The sequence below is a fragment of the Lytechinus pictus genome, chromosome 4, assembly GCF_037042905.1.
Source record: "Lytechinus pictus isolate F3 Inbred chromosome 4, Lp3.0, whole genome shotgun sequence".
Lineage (NCBI taxonomy): Eukaryota > Metazoa > Echinodermata > Echinoidea > Temnopleuroida > Toxopneustidae > Lytechinus > Lytechinus pictus.
The window spans coordinates 15,325,219-15,347,580 of NC_087248.1; the positions used below are offsets into that span (position 1 = coordinate 15,325,219).

The following is a 22,362-nucleotide window of genomic DNA, read 5'->3' on the forward strand; positions in this document are numbered from 1 at the left end:
GTAACTACCTGATGACGGTTAGATAAATATGATCTAAACCATGTCACACATGCAGAGTCTAAACCCATCACTTCTAATTTCTTAAAAAGTATGCTATGATTCACAGTATCAAAGGCTTTTTGTAAGTCTAGGAGAACCATTCCAACCATGCGCCCATGTGAAATTTCATTCCTGATAAAATCTGTTAAATGTATTAAACAAGTTTCAGTGGAATATCCGTTACGAAAGCCGGACTGAAATTTATATATTAGGTTGGTTTCTTGGAAGTATTTCTCCACTTGACATCATTCACACCTTTATCATTTGGTAGTTCATCCAATATCCTTCAAGCGCTAAAGATATGAAAAGGTGTTTTTCAACATTTTTTCGCGCTACAGGGGCTCAAACCAAGACTACATGCAAACTTGGTTGCAGTCACAGTGCTCACAGGCCGGGTTTCTTGGGCAACTAATTAAGTTCCCATAAAATCCAGCATTGACAAATTACTGCTCTCTTATGGGACTGGACAGATCCAGTAGTAATCCCTCTCTATGCCTATATGGAAAAAAATTGTTCAGATATGCACCGTTGATTTTATATGAATATTTTTCCAACCATTACGTCATTTTACGGGTCTAAAGGGGATTCCCGAAATTGCCGGATCCTATTAGCAGTGTACGTGCGCCCCATAGAGATGTATTAGTATACATCTCTATGGTGCGCCCCTAAGTAAAGTCTATGATGGTATTTTTTAATCCTTAATGGCGCCATCATTAAAAACACTAGATAAACGTCTGTGTTATGGTATAATCAATGATTTTGCTTTAAAAGAGATTAGAGACAGTGTTTTGTTTTTAGAACCTTAATCATTCACAACTTTATGAAATCACTAAAAAAATGCAGTATATTCAAGATACATGCATGCATCACTATACTTTTCATGTGGATACTAAAAATACTATGTGTACTTCTAGAGGCGGATGAAGGGATAGGAAGGACTAGCGTTTTATACAGGAACACTAGGAAGGACTAGTGTCCCTGTATACTAGGAAGGACACGCGAATACCCCCCTCCACGCCCGCCCCGACCAACGTGTACATTGTGGTTCAATTTGTATAACGCGTGTCTCTTGAAATGAGATGGGGGACTACGAATTTCAAAAGGAAAAAAAAATCAATGACATTTATGAAGTACAACGTTTTAATTATAAATGCGATTGCAACGAAATCTAAGGGGTCGAACCCCATCCCACCAGCATGTCAATGTTTATACTGAGTATAAATTTCATATTCTTCAAAAACAAAAACATGAAGAACCTATCAGTTTTCGGTCCCTTGTTTCTGTGAATTTGATAGGTATACACACTTAAGCAAATCATTCAGTTTTGATGAATATTAAACAAAAAATAATCAGAGCAGAAAGTGAGAGTCTTTTTTTTAAATAGGAAAACATTGTTCGAAAGAGTTCGTGAGAGTTCGTGTATTGTGTGTGTACTTAACGCAAATGCCTACATACTTCAGATGGTAGCATACAGTACATTGTATACAAATATTTAAGAAAATCAAGAAGAGTATCTACAAATCATTATAAGAGTACCAACAATTCCTTAAAAACATATTGCATGGTGGTATTACGTGTTGGATCGGATATTAGAAGTGTACGTGCTATCCAACATGTTCATGAATCCGGGTTATTTCTCTATCCGGTCCACCGGTACGACTGTCTGAGAATAATTATGTGTAGCATCCTTCCTAAATTGATTTTGTTTAAGTATTTCCTCTTTCTGCGTTTTTTTGTGTTTATTCGTGCCAACATCAGCCTTGCATCTTCTGTCGTCAATCAGTGGCTTATAGTGTCACCATTATTTGTTGTTGCTGTTGTTGAAATAATTTAGATTGTCCGCTGGGGCTGGGGACTCGGAGCGCAACTGGATTTATACTCCAATCTCGCCGCTTCAATCGTTCATCATGTTCATGATCATGATATATTGCCTGCCATTTCTGATTTTCATTTTAATCTCACTTCGTGCACGTCATCCAGGGTGCGCATTCTGTACTCGTTTGATTTTCTATCCCATTTCTTGTCTGGTGATGTTTGAGGCCATTCCAAGGACAGCAATGTATTAATTGCAGCAGAAACTTTATTTTAAGGGGTGGGTGAACCCCCCTAACCCCTCCTCCAAAAAAAAACGTCGAAATATTCAATTGAAAATGGCTAAAATTGAAAGAAAGAAAGAATACACCACCTTTCGATTTGCATATTTGAACATCCCCCGAGTCCCCCACTCCGAATCTCCAAACCGAGTGACTGTCTTGCTGTGCCGATGGAGCAAGATAAGTTGCACTGGGCATATATATACGCAGTGATTTCGTTAAAAAAATCAGTCCTTAAATGTCCCTTTTTCTGATCTGAATTTGGTTAGTGAATTCCTACAAACAAGCCTTAGAATGAGCCTGCAGGGCTGAAGTTCCTAAACTTTCAGCTCGCGCTTCGAGCTCGCAATATTTGAGAGAAATGCGTATGTTAATCATGATTACAATGACTACAGGCGCTTCATGTGTTTAGATGTAATTCTAACAAAATCAGCAAGCGCTTGGCACTCGCATTAGATGACTATGGCGAGATATATATACTCTTACTGGATTCCTAAAATATATTTCTTAAAATGACCCTGTTTGGGGTCAATATCTACAAAAAAATTCAGCTCGCTCTTCGCGCTCGCATTGTTTGTTTAGCGAGACAGTTTTGTATCATGATTACAAAAATTTGCTTGTAACGTCTCTTTTAAGGTCTGAATATCAAACATTTTCAGCTCGCGCTTAGCGCTCGCATTATTTGATCAGTGAGATACATATCCGTTTAATGGTACTGTACTTAAAATGTCTCTAGGTCAGTATAACTGGCAACTGAGCGCGCTTCGCGCGCTCACTAAGTGACAAAAAAATTTGCTGGTGCCCCTCCCCTGATGCCGTGACCCACGGTACGCCACTGCTTTGGGAGCACGTGCAATTTTGCATCTTTTTGGTGTGGAAGGTGCGAAGTTGCATACAGGAGCTCACATACCAAATGTGTGTCCCCAGTGTGGCATTAGGTTGCACCTTCAAAAACAGTTTAACCATTTATTACAATAGCAACTCAGCTTTATAAATCCTCTGTAACATTGCCAAGTTAAACAATACATAAAAAAAGAACTTTGACATCCTCTATCCAGGCCTTTACTTTTCCTCGGAATTTGACTCTTCCTATAACCTTTGAAACGGTCTTAGAATCCTGTTTTGGATTTTCCGAAAGGTGGGGGCACATTTTTCCGAGAAAAAATATTACAAGCAAAAAAATTATGGATATTTCGTCCCATAAAAAATTTGACAAGCAAAAAAAAGGGACTTCACTTTAAAAGGGGGGCACACTTCTGTTACAACGGCATATTTACATTGCAAATTTTAATTTTGCTTCTCATAAGGGGGGGGCACGGGCAGGCTGTGCCCCCCCCCCCCTGGATCCGCCAGTGATACTTACCATTATGCGTGACGGAAAAGGATGAGAAATTACATACCCGGTTCGGTCTTGTATTTAAAATTATGACGCCCACCGTTCAAGTGTATTTCGGCCCATTTACATCGGCGAACCCGACTCCAGTCCGATCAAATCTCTTCCGTTATATCCGATGCAGTGACATCAATCGGTTTGAAATCGATTTCATTAGTGTGACTGTCTCATTATCGAGTTCATATTGATTAAAAAAAACCTGATCCGACATGTCTGTGTAAACATGAACCTGTACAGTGAAATAATATTAATTAAACGTGAGGCGTAAGGGAGTTGTTAAACTTGCTGGGTATACGTAGAATACAATGCAATGACGTTTGCGTTTTATTTGATCGTTCGGTCTCGAATACCTTAATATTCACAAAGCATGTTGAAATAAAATCCAAGTTTTTCCCACGCTACCAAAGAAAATCCTGGGAAAATTTGGCCAGCAGGAAAATAGACAAAAGTTAATTTTTTTTAGGTTGGTTAACTTGGTTAAAATACATGGTTAAAAATAAACAACTATTATACTGTAAAAATGCTGTTTAAAATGTTAAGCACGTTGTTTAAGCCCGTCACTCTAAGAACTACTGTTTAAACATTTTAAACAATATCGTTTAAACTTTTTAAATAACTGTTTAAACTTTGTAAACAAGTTGATTAAAAGTTTAAACAATTACGAAAAGTTTAAACAAGTTGTTTTTAGAGTGACAGGCTTAAACAACGTGCTATTTTTTTTACTGTGTAAAATTATAGAGTTGGTGGCTTGGACTCGCATGACATACTGAATTCAGTGGCGTAACAGGCGGGGGGGGCAGGGGGCAAGCTGCCCCCCCCCCCTGGCGGAGTTCACCGGGAAAATAAAAAAAACGGGGAAAATAATAAAAAAAAAGGTTGGAGAAAGAAAGAAAGGGAAAGGAAAAAAGAGGAAAGGAGAAAAGGAAAGGGAAAGAGAAAAGAAAACTAAGAAAAAAACATTAAAAAAGGGGAAAAGGAAAGAAAACGCGGGAAAAGGAAGGAAAGAAGAACAAGTGAGAAAGAAGAATTCTCCTCGATATATAAATACATCAGCATGATTAATAAGACAGGGAAATAAATTAAAGATGACAAAACGGCAAACAAAAGCGGGAAATGAAGGTAGAATGGACTGAGCCAAAATCTGAATTGGAAAATAAAGAGAAGGGACAAGATTAAGCTAACTACCGGGCTGCCGAGGATTGAAGATAACGAGCGGGAAGAAAGATGGATGGTATATAGCATTATGTCGTATGAAAGTCTATCATAAACTTGCTAAATCTCCACAACTACCGGGTGCTCTGTCCAAGACCCTGTGCAGTGGGGGCTCTTCATCTGTAACCTTTAAAGGGCTCTATAACGGCCACTGTATGGACCCTTCCTGCATTAAACTTTGCGTTGAAGCACTGGCGTACCGGGGGGGGGGGGGGTTCCACAGGCAATAAAAGAAAATAAAGGAGGCAGCGAAATGATATCAATGACAAAATATATATATGACATGATATTTGCTCTGATGTAAAAATCTATCACATAATTATAATTTCAAAAGGCCATTTTTCTTTCTGGCTCGCTTCGCTCGCTGGCGACTTTTTACAAATTTTCCCACATTTGCTATGGTGTGCCCCCTCAAAATATTTGGATGATTACGGTACACAACTGCATTGAATTTATGTGTTGTGTGAAAGCTATATAAATATACACGCAATTTGATTAAAATTAGTGGCCATCTGTAAGGTTAAAAATGGCTTTAAAATCAAGACGTTCCGGGGTTCCGCCCCGGACCCCACCCACATAGCACTGGTGTATGGATGAGTTTGGACTATAATTATGGCCCCCAATAGTTCTACAACCAAACCAAAAAAAGGAGGAAAGAAAGAAAAGCAAAGGAAAAGTGTATTATATTTTTTCTGAATATCACGTCAAAATCTATCTTCATGTAAGATTCTCATGAAAAGGTGATTTTTTTTCTCGCTCGCTTCGCTCGCTCGGGACTTATATTAAGCTACTTCTTGCCACACGCACCATACTAGGCCCCCTCGAGCATATAGAGCTTCAAACTGATGCGCACAATCATATAACAAAAATCCTATTCACCGTGGCGTACAAAAAAAAAGAGAGAAGGGTGATGAAATATATCTTTTTTTAATATCATATCAAAATCTATCACAAAATTGGATTTTTGTAATAAAAATGTCAATATTTTTGCTCGCTCGCTTCGCTCGCTCGCATTTTAATTTTTTGCCCGATACACCATATCGCCCCCTCAAACTTTTTGCCTCATGACGTCATTGCCTATTCCATGATATGACCGGGAAATTTTTGGGCTCAATTTACCCAGCAAACATACATGGTCCCATTTTACCCAATATTGGGTAAACTGTTTTGAAGAGTGTGTAATCACATAAAGCTTGTATTATGTGGAATCCTATACTGTGTAGCCCTTAGAGACATCATTGTGATGTATCAAGCATTATATAAAAGCGGGATATATTATCATTATTTTGGGTATAAAAAAGGTATACATTCCTAGCTGCATGGGGTCCTATAACACCCGGATGTTAGAAAAGAGTGGACCTTGCACTACCCACTTCTCTTTTCTGCGGTTTCCGCTCGTAATATTGTTTGCAGACGATCATCGATTGCTTTGATTTATTGACATTGGCTGGCTGAATTTCAGTTGTATATAAATTGCGACTGGTATAACAACTCATTATATTGATCAATATTACCAAGTGAAAACGGAGCGAACGAAAGTAGGCCTACAGGTCTGGGTACTGTTGAAGTGTAACTAAATTAGATTATTGTGAAATATAGCTTTGGATATTTTACAAGACGAGGGAGGATTGTTCGTGGGAATATGGCAGATGTGGCAGACGGTATCAAGGAGAGAAAGTACTATTTTGACGAAAATTCGGTAAATATTAAATGTTGCCTCAGTTAAAATATACGAAAATTATGTAATGATTAAATGCAATCTCAGTTATTTTGACCCAAACTATGTAAATATTAAATGCAACCTCAGTTATTTTGACAAAGATTCGGAACCTATTCAATACGGTCATATTCCCCAGTCAGATGTGACTACGCTCGTATGATGGGGAGTCAATTTCGACTCGGAATGTTATCAGCTGGGAGTCAAATCGCTGGGATTCAGGGTTAACGTCATTCAGATACCCACATAGATTTTGAGTCAGAATGGTGTGGTAACAACATTTAATTACTTTGACTCATTCCGAGTCAAAGTAACACGACAAATAACGGGTCATTTTTTTTTACTCGGTTGGATTTGAATCCAGCTGACGCATTTTTCCGAATCAAAGCTGACCATTCGGATAATAAAGTTTAAATTCTGGGTCACTCTGGTAACAAGGCAGTTCTTGTTGAAATGATATTGCAGGACAACTTCTCTTCTAAGATTTCAATTGGCATAAAAAACAATATCATAGAGTTGTCTGGCAATGCAGTAAAGTCATTTTCTTGTCTTCTTTGTCATTTTATAATTATCTTGCATCAGGCAAAAAAATCTAGATCTATTTAAAAGGTGTAATCGTAGTCTGGGACTATTTTTAAGTATTAACTTGGAAAAATCGTATGCGTTTGATAATATAGAGAAGACATATAATTTCTCCGAAAAAGATATCTGTGCTATATTTTCAAGACCCAGAAAATGTACTCTAAGCAGTATATAGGCTTAGAGAGTTTCAATTTAAAATGCTTTATGAATTAATATACACGAATAAATATTTACATTTATTCAAAATGTTCTCAGATAGTGAATGTTCATTTTGTGGGAATACTGAAGAAACTTACGAGCATCTGTTTTTTTTTTCATGTGAAAAGACGAGAGACGTATGGATAGGTTGTGGTAACTTATTCAATATTTATGAAATAAAAAATGTCAGGTGGGTGGATATACACATTGGTGTTAAGCATGCTATTAATATAGGGAAGGAACAGATAATTAATCACATTATTCTTTTTATAAAATATCTGATCTTTGTTTACAGCAGGACTAAAAAAAGACCACCAAGTCCCAACGAAATTAGAGAGAAGATATTAGAAAATGAACGTGAAGAGAAAATTTTAGCAGTAACGCGGGGTAAATTATCAAACCATATAAGGAAATGGGAACATTTTCTTACAAGAGTATAGAGGCGACAGAGCTCACGAGATTATGATCGTTCATTATGGTGTTTCAAACGGAACGCGGGCACCGTATGCAAGGGCGTATGAAGTGTGTGAGTGTTTGAGGGTGTAAAGTGTGGGGGTTTGCGGAGGGAAGGGGGGGGGGGGTGGGTAAGGAGGGGGAAGGTACAACGCATATACTTTTATAAGTTTTTTCTCTGTGATATTTGTTTGTTAAACTCATCTGGTAGTGGTACGATGCAGTGTCTTAGAATATTATTTCATGATGTGCATAATGTATACGAGTTTAAGAAATTTGTTCGAATTATTATTTACAATTGTTACTTTGTAAACTGCATTGTATGAAATTTGATTTGAGAGAAAAACAATAAAACATCTTTTAAAAAAAATTTACTTTGCATCTGTTTTTGAACAAAATGTTCAACAAAACTGTTCTTTTTTTGGAGGATGCACTATTTTTATCTAAACAAAAATTCGTTGAACATATTATATGAATAAAAAGCATCCGCGGTATCTAATGATAAAAAGGCACTCTACGCTTTGTCGCTTTTTTATGTGGCTTTGATGAAAGTTAGTCAGCATTGAGAGTTTATTATCATGTCATTAAAACAATGTTATTTTATGATAATCCATGGTCTTCCATTGAATTTCACTGATCAGTACACTGTTTTGATATAGGCTTCTTAAATTGATACCACATGTATTATTCAATGTTAATATTCCTCACGATATACGGCACTGTTCTTTTTATTAAAGGTCAAGTCAAATCCTCTTCCCCTAGAAGAGAGTAGTTTGCTGTGCAAACTCGTCAATCGAGTTAAGGGTCTGAATGTGCAGCCTACTCATGTCTTGTGTTAGTGTGTACTGAATGAAAACAGCAAGTTTTGTATATGCTAGTCTTTGCGTGGAGACACACTTGTTGATCAAAGTTTCAATCAGGGTCTGTGCCTGCAGACTAAGAAGAGAGGTTGATTTGTACGAGAATAACACACTGAATTTCATCAAAATCGAATGCACAATGAGAAATCAATTAATATAAAAAAAATAACACCAATTGTGTTCGCGATTTCTTGATAAATGTATGATAAATCTGGTTTCATTACGTTTCAGAATTTTAACATTTCCAAACAAGCTACTCTACAAATGTTTTGTTATTTATTTGTGGTGTTTTATTTGTGTTTGCTTATGATGTTAATGATGAAAATGAAAATAAACTAGAACTGCAAAGGTGCCAATAGAGAATTCTGTTTTATAAACCTATCATTCCTCCGCTTCCTATCTAGGAGAAGTGAAATTTCTTGTTCTACTTCAATGACTACCACTTACCATCCCGCGCTTTTTCCCCCACTCTTTCCTTCCTTTTTTCCATGCAGGAATTCGGTACAGATTACACCGGATACAAACTTTCCTCTCTGCTGAGTCAACTCCAGCCCCATTATGACGTCATCGTGATCGGATCCGGATATGGAGGGTCCATTGCAGCTAGCCGTTGCGCCCGAGCGGGCAAGACTGTTTGCGTCTTGGAGAGGGGCAAAGAATGGTGGCCAGGGGACTTTCCCGAAACACTGGTGGAAGCAGCGAAAAATACCCAAATTACTCAGAAAGATAGTGGGATATTAGAAACTGGTAAGTTAATTGCCAACAAAAAAACGTGATGAAATTTTCCATCTAGATTAAAAAAAATAAAGAATAAATTACTCAGAATTTTAATGACAAATGAGAACTGATTTCAGCTTTAACCCCCTTCCCCTCGTGGTCCTGGGAAGAGGGGGTTCTGGGGGTGTTGAAGCACCTCCCCCCCAAAAAAAAATTCTTGGGGGTACTGCGTGTATCATTCTGCATAGGCAGCACCCCCAGGTATCCTGGAAGATGTGTAAAACTGGAATAATGTAACCAAAATGACCACTTTATGGAGTAAAACCTTTTTTTTATTTTCAAATTTACATCAGCACCCCCAGTTAAAAAAAAATCGATCCCGGGGCCTTGCCCCCCCCCCATCTGCAAATAAGATAACATATTTTTGAAACATATGCAGGAAAAAGAGGGAAGTGTTCGGTGTACAATGCATGGTATTTATAAACACAATTGGGAATAAATGTATTCCTTTGCTGTTATTGTTGTTGTCGTGGAGGACATGGAAAGAGAGACCAAAAGAGAGTGTGTTTGGATACAAGCGACACGTATACAGAATGACTGATAATATACCTATTAAATACTCTCAGTCACATAAATTGTTACGTACCATATATCACTGTGTGTATTGAGCACTCATTCGACCAAAGTACTATCTACCATTTATTTATGCCTGTTATTCCGCACGTTTCATTCCTTTTGAATATTGTTTGTTGTTACTTTTCTCCATCAATGGATACCCAACGATCCAATTAAAATATCAACTATCGCAGAGTGCTTAAAATAACCAGCCACGTCAATTATCTGGCAGTATCACGCGAACTGAATACGTGACGGTTTAAAAAAAAAAGAGAATGAACAATAACAGATTTCTTTAGACGAATCGTTGTTGGTAAACTAACCATATTACCACAAGTTTGCATTTAATACATGCTATGCAACAATACATTGTTTCCAGTTTTGTACCATTATATTCTTTTCATGGACTTTCCGATTGGCATAATTGTAATCTAGAATAACCATTTGTAACTAATGGAATTAAGTTTTTCCATGAATCCTTTCTTTCATCGGGTGGAATGGAACTGATCAATTTTCGATTGGTTTATTGACATTAAAAATATATAGATATATTATGAGAACGATGCTTTGATCAATATTTCTTCTTGCAATGTAAGATTTAAATCGTAGATGAAAGAATAAGAAAAAAAGTTCTTCTGAAAAATAAAATCGTTTAAAAATAGTAAGCAGGAAGATATTATATATATGTATATAAATATATACATGTATATGTATATATATATATATATATATATATATATAGATATATACATTTGAGAACATGCTATAAATACAGCGAGAATAAGCCATGAGACGTAGTCGGGGTTCAGTTTATCAAGTTTAATCACAAGCTTTCGGCCATAATTGGGCCTTCTTCAGGTATCTGAAGAAGTACAAGAGAAACAAGTGACCATAATGTACAAACAAATTTGCGGAATATGTATACACAGAAGAAGGTTACTACAACTTAAGTATTAAGACTAGTTCAATTTGTTTTCCCCCTCACTCTAGGTAAACCGACTGATCTATACGATATCATCATGGGACCAGAGGTGACCGTCGTTCAGGGATGTGGCCTTGGTGGGACATCACTCATCAACGCCAACGTCGGCCTGGATGCCGACCCTGAAGTCTTTGAAGACAAGGTAGGATGAACGACAGTATCTTGCCTGTTTGGACAAATTTTTAGATGTGTGTGTTTCTATAGGCTTGATTGTTGATGGTATTTACGTTATAGTTTTTTTTCTGCCGTGTTTGTAGCTCATTCTTCTGTAGTGATGATTGTGTGAAGCGGTAGTCATGTAGTATGAAAGCCTTAGCTTAAATTGTTCTCAACCATATGGAGACTTTTATTTTTCACAATGTATTTATTTGAAACTCTTTCGCCATTTTCGTTTACTCTTTCACCTATTCAGGCCTGGCCGCAAAAGCTGCGCCATGACGTCCTCAACCTAAACGGCGCCGATCGTGATCACGTGGTATCGATGCTTCGACCAATGAAATACCCTGATAGCCACCCGTCACTCCCAAAGGAAGCAGCTATGAAGAAGATCGCAGAGGGACTGCTCACTGACATCGAAGACTTGGCAACCAATGAAATCTACAAGAAGTACGTAAAGCTGACGTGTTTATTTGAATTGCTATAAATTTGTCATTATTAAAAAGTAAACTAAACTTTTGCAATGGATATGAGATAGAAAATTGAAATATTGTTTTTTTCTATAGTTTGTCTCTTCCTTTAGCTGCATATGGCTTAGGGAGTAGAATGAAGGTTATAAATAACAGAATAAAATCATACCCTAAAGATTGATTTAAGAGATAATTAAAAGATAATTCCTAAAGTTCAGTTAATGCAACAATTCATCATTTTGTACGTCAACGACAAAGGATAAAAATCATGTTGTAGCCTTAGTGGACTCGGATACATTAGCAAGCAACCCGGCCCCTATTCATGCCACACTTAAAAAATGCACCATGTAAGTGAACATACCAAGAGACCGTGACAGCACGCCTCTGTATTCTCCGTGTCATGGAGAATATCACACTATCGTTAATCTCAGACTTCGGGAAAGGGGGAAAATCGCTGTGTAAGCCTATGCATTTATGAAGAAACACAATACTTTAAACATCATCTCGGCTGTATCCCAATTATACAGGCTACCGCTCTATGTGAATTTCAAGAAGACGAAGAAAAACCACATCGGGTTACCGCAACCTGCTTGTGTCGGTTGCGGCAACTGTTGCAGCGGCTGTAACACTGGTGCCAAGAACACACTCAACATGAACTACCTACCCGATGCAAAGGCCCATGGCGCTTACATGTTTACAGAGGTGAGAACCCGAACATCGTGATAGGTTAAACAATGGCATGCAGGGATGTGTGTGTGTGGGGGGGGGGGGCGATTCTGCACCTTTAAAAAATAATGATTTGGGGTAGATTGTATTACGTTATTCTATATAATTTCTGAAATTTGGCCGATTTTTCTTGTTTTGACACAACAAATTTAACTCAAGAGCCATTGCTATTTTTACAATTAATTTCAAATCACGCCACTGAATGTGTTTTTACTTGCATATCACTGTTACGGAGGATAGCCAGAGGATAGCAAGCCCACTATAAGTCAAGTCATTCATGGTTTGTAAACATTATTGCAGATGATTACTGCTGCATCGATTTTATTTTTCGATATGAATATGAAAACTTCCAACACCTCTCTTGGCATTTTTTTAATCGTACTTCGTCTGATTCAAAATGAATTTAGATTTTTCTTAATTTTTTATCCTTTTGTGACTAGGTTCAAGTACAGTCCATCAGAAGAGACGAATCATCTGGAAGATGGCTTGTGTACTATGTGCCTCTTGGTCAAGATGACTTTAACGAAGAGGAACGTACAGTATCCGCAGGGACAGTCATCCTTGGAGCAGGATCTCTTGGTTCTACCAACATTCTGCTCCAGTCAGCCTTCTATGGTTTGTCCCTCTCACCTAGACTTGGTGAAGGTTTCACCACAAACGGGGACGCCCTCAACTTCAGCTACAACGGCACCGAGAAGATCCGCCCGGTCGGAATAGCCTTAGAAGACATGGCAAAGAAGCCAAATAAAGGGCCTGGACCTTGCATCACCGGATTCTTGGACATGCGTAGACATCTGAACGGCATGCCTCTCGAGGATGGCTTCGTCCTTCAGGACGGCACACCTCCGTCTCTTCTGGAACTACCCTACAAGGTGCTCATGAAGACCTCGATAGGGGAAGACATGTCACCTTGTGAGAATGAACTCACAGAGTTCCTTCACTCCATTACCGGTACTGCTTTCAAGAACACTCTCGCGTTCCTTTCCATGAGCCATGACTCGAGCACAGGCCGGATGCGCCATGACCCAGCCAATGGCCGGGTCTGGATAGACTTCCCTAAGATAGGTGAGGAACGAAATTTCCAGAAGATCTATGATGCAGCAAGATCGGCAACAAGAGTTCTCAAAGGAGAGGTCATAGCGAATCCTACTTGGGGTGGTGTTATTCCGAAGCTCAAAGGCACCAAAGGTGTCGTGACCGTACACCCTCTTGGCGGATGCTGCATGGCAGAATCCGGAAAAGAAGGTAACTTGTTACTTGTAACACCTTTTTCAATTCAAATGTAGACAACAGAAAAGAGGAAATTTTAGTAAAATTAATGGGAACTTACATCTATTTTAAAGAGAGTTTGTACAATAAAATAAGCCCACGATATTTCCTTCTGGTTCCAATCAATGAGTGAATAAACGGATATCGCTAAAATACTGTTGATACGATAAGGAAAAAAGTTGTTGTAATTCGAATTACATATTACATATCTTTATTGATCTCATTATACTATTCTTGCTGTCCGTATCTATGAGCTAATTCATTTCAACAAGGTAGGAAGCTCAATTTATTATTTTATGGTCAATCTTTTTTCAAAGGTGTGGTTGACCATTCTGGACACGTCTTTAAAGGAGATTCAGCTGAAACCTATCCCGGTCTTCTCGTCGTAGATGGCGCTGTCATGCCTCGAAGTCTTGGTGTAAATCCCACACTGACAATTAGTATGGTTGCAGAGAGATGCATGCGTCTCCTTTCTGAGAGTAATGGCTGGACAATCAACTACAAATTCGGTAAACCTCTAGGTAAGTATTCAGTTTTACACGACTGTATAGTTTGCTGGGATCCTGCAATCAAATTGGGGTTATTTTCCTTCATTACAACAATTGTGCAGGGTTAGCTGTGTATTGGGAAGATTGGCCTGAAATTATCTGTTCTCATCTATAGCCGAGGTGTAATTGATTTCACAAACTTCATAGTCACAATCGGCGAATATTACATCTCTATCCAACTTCGTAACATCTGTATGTATGAAAGCGGCCGTACGTCTATCCATAACGAATCTTCAAAAGGATTGGATACGGATATTTTTCTTTGTATGCAGCGTATGCGTATTACTTGTTTGCATATGTGTTTTGTAACTGTTTAAATTTCATGGGAATTGAGAATAGATAATGACAATGATAAATTCAACTAATGTACAGGCAGGCTACACTCTTATAACGGATTCGTAATCGCTCATATCCATTCTGTAGACTTCTCAATACACAAATGTTCATTTTTTACGGTGACTATAAGCCCGGCTGCTATCCCGATGCACAGGCATGCCAATTAATCGTCTGTCAAAAATATAGATGAGACTATCATATGTATTTTTATAAAGATTCGTGTTGTCTTTCTATTGTATCAAGCAAAACAGTTGATTACATATTTCTTCATGAAAAGATCAAAGAAAACAGAAACGACTACAAATCTGAAGTGAATGCCCAGTTCATCGAAATTATATTTTGATATTTGGTTGTGCTAACGACTACAGTTTTCCTTTTGTCTTGATCCGTACAGAGAAGAAACCGAAGAGCGAGTGTAAACCTGGATTGAAGTTCACTGAACGCATGGCCGGCCACTTGACCGTTGATCATTTCCCGTATCCTGCTGAATTCACTCTGACTATTGAGAGTCACGACATCGAGCACATGCTCGAAATGGATCCCGAACACAAGGCAGCTATCCACGGGACAGTCACGTGTAAGGCATTACACGATAAACCCTTGACAGTCTCGAACGGAGTATTCCACTTATTCCGGAAGAGCGATGAACATGTCGAGACCAAGGAAATGACATATGACATGAATTTACATGGCGGAGACAAGTTCTATGTCTTCAAAGGTGTCAAGACCGTGCACAAAGACTCTGCGGTGGAAATAGGTATGAGCGATACGACGACACTTGCGATCAAGGTCTCGGAAGGATCCAAACCAGGCGGGAAGGAGATCGGTGAGGGAAAACTAGAGATGAAGTTCTCGGATTTCATCAAGCAATTGTCCACGTTGGAGGTGACCTGTTGCTGCAAGAAGAGGTTGAGGATGAAATGGAAAGCGAAGTTCGGAAGTTTCTTCACAGGCATTTTAGTGGATTCCTATGGCGTTTTTGATCCTGACGGTTTGAGCTCTCCATTCAGTCCCGATTCCGAGCCACGGAAGCGAAGGCCATTGAATTTGAACGGGATTACTCCCGAAGTACATCATTTCCTGGCTACCGACGGCACGCCACTCGTATTTACTAGATACAAAGGTGGGGATAAAGGACCTATTCTGTTGTTACACGGACTTGGCGTCACACATCGTATCTTTGCTCTTGACACGGTAGAAGTCAGTCTCGTCGAGTTCTTGGTGAAGCATGGCTTTGATGTCTGGGGCCTTGAGATGCGCTTCTCAATAGCCCTTCAGGCTCACAAGAAGGGGAGCTTCATCAGTGATCCTGCAGATAAAGACATTCCCCCAGCTGTAGACTTTATGATGAAGGTCACTGGGGCACCCAATATTCAAGTCTTCGCTCACTGCGCTGGATCGGCTACAATGCATGCCTCTCTTCTTGGTGGACACCTGACTGGGAAAATCCGCAGTATGGTTATTTCCCAAGTCGGCTTCCGCTTCATCGTCAGCAGGTTCAATAAGCTCAAGGCGAACGCACGCCTTCCGAAGTTTCTCCAATGCATAGGAGTGAAGGGCATGAGCGCTTACTCTGACATAGAGGATGCCTGGCATCGGAAGTTCATGAACCGAGTCTTTGATGGCATCTCAAATATCACGTCTGAGAGTCGAGAGCAATGTGATAGCGATGTCTGTCATCGGATAACGTTCATTTACAGTCTCCTCTGGATTCATCACAATATGAACCCATCAACGCACGACACTCTGCACGAATGGAATGGCTACGTCCACTCTGATATCTTCAAGCACTTTGCTCACTGTACCCGCCAAGGGTTCCTCGACAGAATTGAAGACGATGCAGAGCCGTACCTTCCCGATTTCCACTGTCCAGATAGGCTGAACTCCGAAGCATACCGAAAGCAGATGAAGCACCTGGACATTCCCACCGTGTACTTCAGCGGACAGGACAACCATTGTTGGGATCCAGAGACCACGAAGCAGAGCTACGAACGGTGCAAGGAAGCGAACCCAGATCAGGACTATGAGTGGTTCATGGTCCCTGACTATGGACATCTCGACTGCATCGTCGGGAAAGATGCATCTGACGATGTCTTCCCAAGATTCTTGCCATTCCTTGAAAAGTATGCAAAGCCGTTAAAAAAATCCTGAATTCTCTCTCCATACTTTCCTTGCTATGGTTGTTGACAGGCATAGCATAAATCGTTTGCGGTTTCACATACTTCTATGCGACAAACATTATTGTCTTTGTTGTTGACGTCGGTGATGTTGTTAATGCCGTTGCTATTATTGCGTAAAGGAATGTGAATCCTCAATAAAAATTCAGTACTGATTGTTCATTTTATTAATCTTTGGAAACTCACAACTCATCCGATATAGTTGGAGGAATAACGTGATAAGACATTTTTCTCATACAAAGTAGAAATAATAAAACCATACATGTACCATTGTATGTATATATTATTTTTGCTGAAATGTGTGTGTCCTGAAAATATACTGGAGTTAACCTCCTCATTACCGTGATCTGCATTATAGAATAGCTCTTCAATAGCTATCCTGTTGCAAAATACCGACTGTTATACCATTTATAAATCATGTTAATCGAAGGTCCTAAATTACGTGATTACGTCACGATCCGTACCTGTCAAATGGAGCAAAATTTGTGTATGGTGAGACGAATTGGCGTTTCACTAATTTTGCATAACATCTGATAAAGTTGACATTTTGGGATGTTGATTGATCTTTTCGAAAATTATAACACACATTTTTAAGGGCAAAGTAAAGTGTCAAATTTTTTTAAATATGAGCAATCTAAATCATGCAGTGACGGGAAAAACTTTGGGCCAAAACTGATTGTTTCAGCACTTGGCATTCTAGATGCGAGTGAAACCATGGCACGAAAAAAACAAAATGAAATAATTGATGAAATTAATTGTTTATGTATTCTAAGTATATTTCTTATTGTCTTCTGTCATCCTAATGAAAATAACCTTTACCGTTTATTGACTACTATACATCAGCCGACCACCAGGCTCGTATCCTTCATGCCGGTTATTTACATGTAAATTAAATTTGTAAATTATATTCTTCGTGTTAATTTGATTATACTGTTTTGCTAAATGTGCATTTATTTAACAATAATTATAATGATGGAGCGTTTGTATCCGTTCTGGTGAGTGCCCAAGGCGCCAATTGTTGTTTGTGTCGATGTGTCAACGTATGTTCGAAGTAATGTTATAGATCATCAGTAAATGTTGTGGCATAGTATTAAATATATTTATGATGATATATGTGTTTAATAATCTCCTTCTTCCTCCGCCGTGGTCGGAGATCATCACCAATATGCTGGAGGGCATATTCAAGTTCCAATATGCACCTTGTTATGGCCTATATGTTTCCCACATAGTTATTGGCATCAGTGATGTTGTGTACTTAGGTTCAAGTGTGCTGTTATCGGTAGTGTCACCGTCGGTGGCGCTGTAATTGATATAATCGTTGTGTATTTTGCTCTTATTATAGGTGTTTGTTATTTTTATTCTTGAGTCACTGTTTTTGTCATTGTATTGTTTTATTGTTCATTTATTCTTTATCATAATGATAATTAAGAATAATTATGTAATCATCATTATTCTTAATTATCATTATGATTTATTATTATTATTATAATTATTATTATTATTATCATCATCATCATTGTTATTATTATTACTATTATTATCATTATCATCATCATCATCAGTTTCATCATGGTTTAAATGTAATAAGTTATCTCTTAACATAAGTAAAACTCATATTATGCATTTTCAATCATCTCATAGAAATGAAAATTTCATACAAGATATAAAAATTGATAATGTGCCTTTAGATAAAAAAGAATACGTAAAATTTCTTGGTATAACAATAGACAATCATTTATCATGGACTCCGCACATAAGCAACGTGTCTTCCTCTGTAGCTAAAGGAATTGGAATACTATGTAGACTAAAACAAATCTTACCAGAGAAATCTCTTGTTATGATATATAATACATTGATTTTACCATATATTCACTACTGTAACCTCATTTGGGGGAATAGCTGCAAAACAAGGCTTAATCATATACTTTTATTGCAAAAGAAAGCGGTTAGAATGTGTTCCAAATCTGCATATCTTTCACATACAGACCCTCTTTTTTATCGTCTGAAAATATTTAAGATAAATGATATTAATACTTTACAAATAGCACTTTTTATGTATAGATATAATTACGACATGCTTCCTCCGGTATTCACGGATTTATTTTCATATAATAACAATTTACACTCATATCCAACAAGAACATGCAATAATATTCACTTAAACAATCCCAGGACACTATTTGCACATAAAACACTAAGACATCATGGACCTGATATTTGGAATGCATTGCCAGATTCACTCAAGCTGACAAGATCATTTTATTCCTTTAAACGAACTATAAAAGAAATGCAATTAAACCAATACCTAACAAATTAAAAAAGAAAATCATTACAATTGTTATCATTATTTTAATTAGACATTGACTTTTATCTAGAACATGTATAAATTAAAATCAAACAACAAAACGTGTTATTTTCTAAAATTCCATGCTAAGGACCAAGCATCTCCCCCCCCCCCCCAGTCCCTCATGCACCTGCACGTTTAAATGACAATAGATATTAATTATTTTGGCTATATTCCAGGGTTGTTACGTTTTCAAGCTTTGCTTTTGTGACGACCCTTGCAACCATCCTATTTTTTATTGTGAAACAGAAAATACCACTTAATGATTTTCATTTATGTAAGATATATTTGATGATTTATATACAAAACTATTGTTCATTATCTTGATATCAAGTTTCAGATATGTATTTTCTTGTCCAGAATTTTGTTATGAAAAATGTTGCAAAAACCAATAAATGGAAATGGAAATGGAAATCATCATCATCATTATGATTATCATTATTATCAGTATTATTATTATTATTATTATTATGTCTACTAGTAGTAGCAGCAGTACTATTGCTACCTTTGTTGACATTGGTGTTGGTTGCAATGATATTGTAAATCGTGTCTATGTTTTGGTTTTGAGCCTTTATTATGTACAAAGCAAGCAGCTGTCGTAATTAGTGGTATGTTCGATTTAAAGTATGACATTATGATGTGTTTCATATATGATTATTCAACTCAAGTTAATGATACATGTGTGCATTCCATCTTTTCTTTTATGATCCGAGATGTAATTTCTTCCAACCTTCCAATGCCCTCTTATGTAGGCTCAGAAAATTACATATTTTGTTAATCTAATGTTATTGCATTAATGTTCATATTCATATCGGCAATGATTATAAATGTACTTAACAATATTACGGTCATCAAACAATAATTTTATTATGACTATTCAATTAATCAATGAAAATAATTTTATTCAGGTCACTATATGAAATTATAGTAGCTGATAAAACGGTAAAAAGAACGTTATTCACAGTATATATTTTTCAACTATTGAAACAATATAAAATGAATATGAGTAGAAAAGTCCACTTTAGTGCATCTTCGTGAATATAAAGGCACTACAGTGCGTATATAAAAAAAACGGGACAGTTTTGAAAAGTCTATCAAAATTTTGTTTCAAATTATGATGTCTAAATTTTGATGTTAAAAGATGCTCTAATGTCTTATCCTTCAAATGCCATTATAAAAATTGAGTTTCGATCATGCTTGAGCGAACAAGAGACGTTTTTGTCAGGGGTCCCAAAAAAATGCTTGCGCCAAATGGCATAAAATATTGATCATCAGACTTCTTGCGAATTGCTTATTCTTTGTTCTGTTGGAAATAAATCTGAGTCTAATCAGCAAACCTCCTTTGAATCTTTTCATTATCTTTGCCATAATTTCGAATTATATTCATTTTGAAACCTATTCATTTCCTTGAATTGTTCTGGTTTTTTTTTAATATGGTATCTTTCAGCAGTGATTTTTTTCATAAGTAAAAGCTAAAAAATTGTCGACCCAAGTAAGGGGATTCGCCTTATTAATAGGAGAGCTTGTTATTTAATCAAATATTTTTATTATGTGCTGCAAAGGCTATGGCGACTTTGAAAGACATGAATCCTTCTGTTAGAATTAATATTGTCCTGTCGAGCACACAATTTAACTTGTTCAAGGAATCAATGTCCCCTTGACAATAGGAATCATGTCTTTTAAAGGCACCATAACCTTTGTTGCACATAATAATAGGATATGAATAAATTACAAGCTTTCCCCATTAATAATGGAAATCTCCTTGCTTTGGTTGACAAAAAAGTTGTTTTTCTTACTTATCAAATAATATTCAATGCTCAGAGATAACATATTTAAATGAAACAAGGTGGTTTGCGAACCATGAGTCTCGCCTGATTTCGCGATAATTGAAATATGCAATATAATATTTTGACCCCTAGATGACCTTCGACCCCATCCTCTTCATGGATACACATACAGTATCATCCAAGGATCGTATGTACCAAGTATGAACATAATTTATGCAGAGCAAGTTGAATAAAAACTAGCAGGAAGTTTGATGATCAATAATTCTCATTTGGCGCAAGCCTTTTTTTGAACCCCTGACAAAAACGTTTCGTGTTCGCTCAAGCATGAACGAAACTCATTTTTTTAATGGCATTTGAAAGATAATACATCAGAGCATCTATCAACATCAAAATATAGACATAATAATTTGAAACAAAATTTTGATAGACTTTTAAAAACTGTCCCGTTTTTCTTTGATACGCGCTGTATAGGCATGACAGACGTGAGAAAATTATGAGGAATTTCATTAGATTCAATATACTGAAGGAGGGCACATGAATGAATGAGAGATAAACTAAATATGTGAAATGGATAATTAACAAAAATATTTGAATTGATAACCTAGTTAGTTGATTCTCAAGTGACAGTTGAAAATAATGTCAAAGAAATAACGCATTCATAATGCCAATATAAATGTATTTATATATTTTTCAGATAAATAATTAATCGTAATGTTGCCATGAGTATTGAAGATATTTCAGTTTTCTTGATTAATTTATCATACTTATTATATGTTTCATTAGATATTTGATTTTGCATTAAAAAAATCTGACTCTACTGTTAATTTGTAAGTTAAGTCGATATGAGAAATATGAAGAGAAATTGGGCCTTTTGCAGAAAAAGTTGCATTTAAACGCAGGTCAAAATATTAAGCGCAAGTGTCGAATACGGTTGCTTCATTGGCTGAAAATTAGGTTGCGCAAGATTTTTTTAGTTACGCTTGATCGCAACCTTTTCTGCAACGGGCCCATGATCACACTGGTCAGGAAGAGAGAACCGATTAAAATGGTGAAGAAAATCAGTAATCTCGAGAAATACCGACGTGGTGTGTTCTAAGGTGAGAAGGGGCCAAATTGTAGTTGGTGGAGAGGAGTGGGAGCATCATATAATAGAGGATTGTGTGTATGGGGTATACAGTATGGACATGCGTCTTTGTGTGTGTGCGAGGGTGTTTTGGTGTGTGTGTGTGAGTGTGTGTGTGTGTGGTGCATATGTGCCTGAGAAAGAGTATGAAGAAAGGAGGAATGGGTGTTTGTTTTTCGTGTATGAGAGTATACGGGCAGGGAGTTGAGAGTAACTCCCTGATACCATGGAGTGTTTGCGAGCATCGCCCCTCCATTTATTTTCGATAGTATTTGGGGTATTTCTTTTCAGATTCATCTGAAACTGTTGCATAAATGTACAAAACTCGAAAGGTTGAGTGATGTACATCGACAATAGAACAGAATGACAAAAGCTAAAATGTGTACAAAATATTATAATGGTGAGATAAAAATGTAGTGTATTTTTATTTTTCCAATTAGAGTAGACCTATAACTGCGTGATTATTATCAGCGTATCCCCCTATCTGCCCTCATTCGTAGTAACTTTATGACGTAGTCGATATACCATTATTTCGAATTTTAAAGACGTGTTTTCTTTAAAAAAG

At 37.3% G+C, this 22,362-nt stretch overlaps 1 protein-coding gene across 1 annotated transcript; it reads left to right on the forward strand.

Moving 5' to 3' along the window:
• The first annotated feature begins 6,176 nt into the window (after positions 1–6,176).
• LOC129259465 (uncharacterized) lies at positions 6,177–17,900 on the forward strand. The gene is made up of 8 exons (XM_064098479.1): positions 6,177–6,436; positions 9,042–9,294; positions 10,870–11,003; positions 11,274–11,467; positions 12,015–12,189; positions 12,654–13,458; positions 13,800–14,003; positions 14,761–17,900. The coding sequence occupies exons 1-8, from the start codon at positions 6,380–6,382 to the stop codon at positions 16,515–16,517; spliced, it is 3,579 nt and encodes a 1,192-aa protein (XP_063954549.1). The 5' UTR covers positions 6,177–6,379; the 3' UTR covers positions 16,518–17,900.
• The last annotated feature ends 4,462 nt before the right edge of the window (positions 17,901–22,362 follow it).

Excerpts from the sequence above, each read along its gene's own strand:
- LOC129259465 (XM_064098479.1), top strand. The coding sequence starts at position 6,380 with ATGGCAGATGTGGCAGACGGTATCAAGGAGAGAAAGTACTATTTTGAC. Across the intron at positions 11,468-12,014 it reads ACCAATGAAATCTACAAGAA|GCTACCGCTCTATGTGAATT; the intron begins GTACGTAAAGCT and ends CCAATTATACAG. Across the intron at positions 13,459-13,799 it reads GGCAGAATCCGGAAAAGAAG|GTGTGGTTGACCATTCTGGA; the intron begins GTAACTTGTTAC and ends CTTTTTTCAAAG.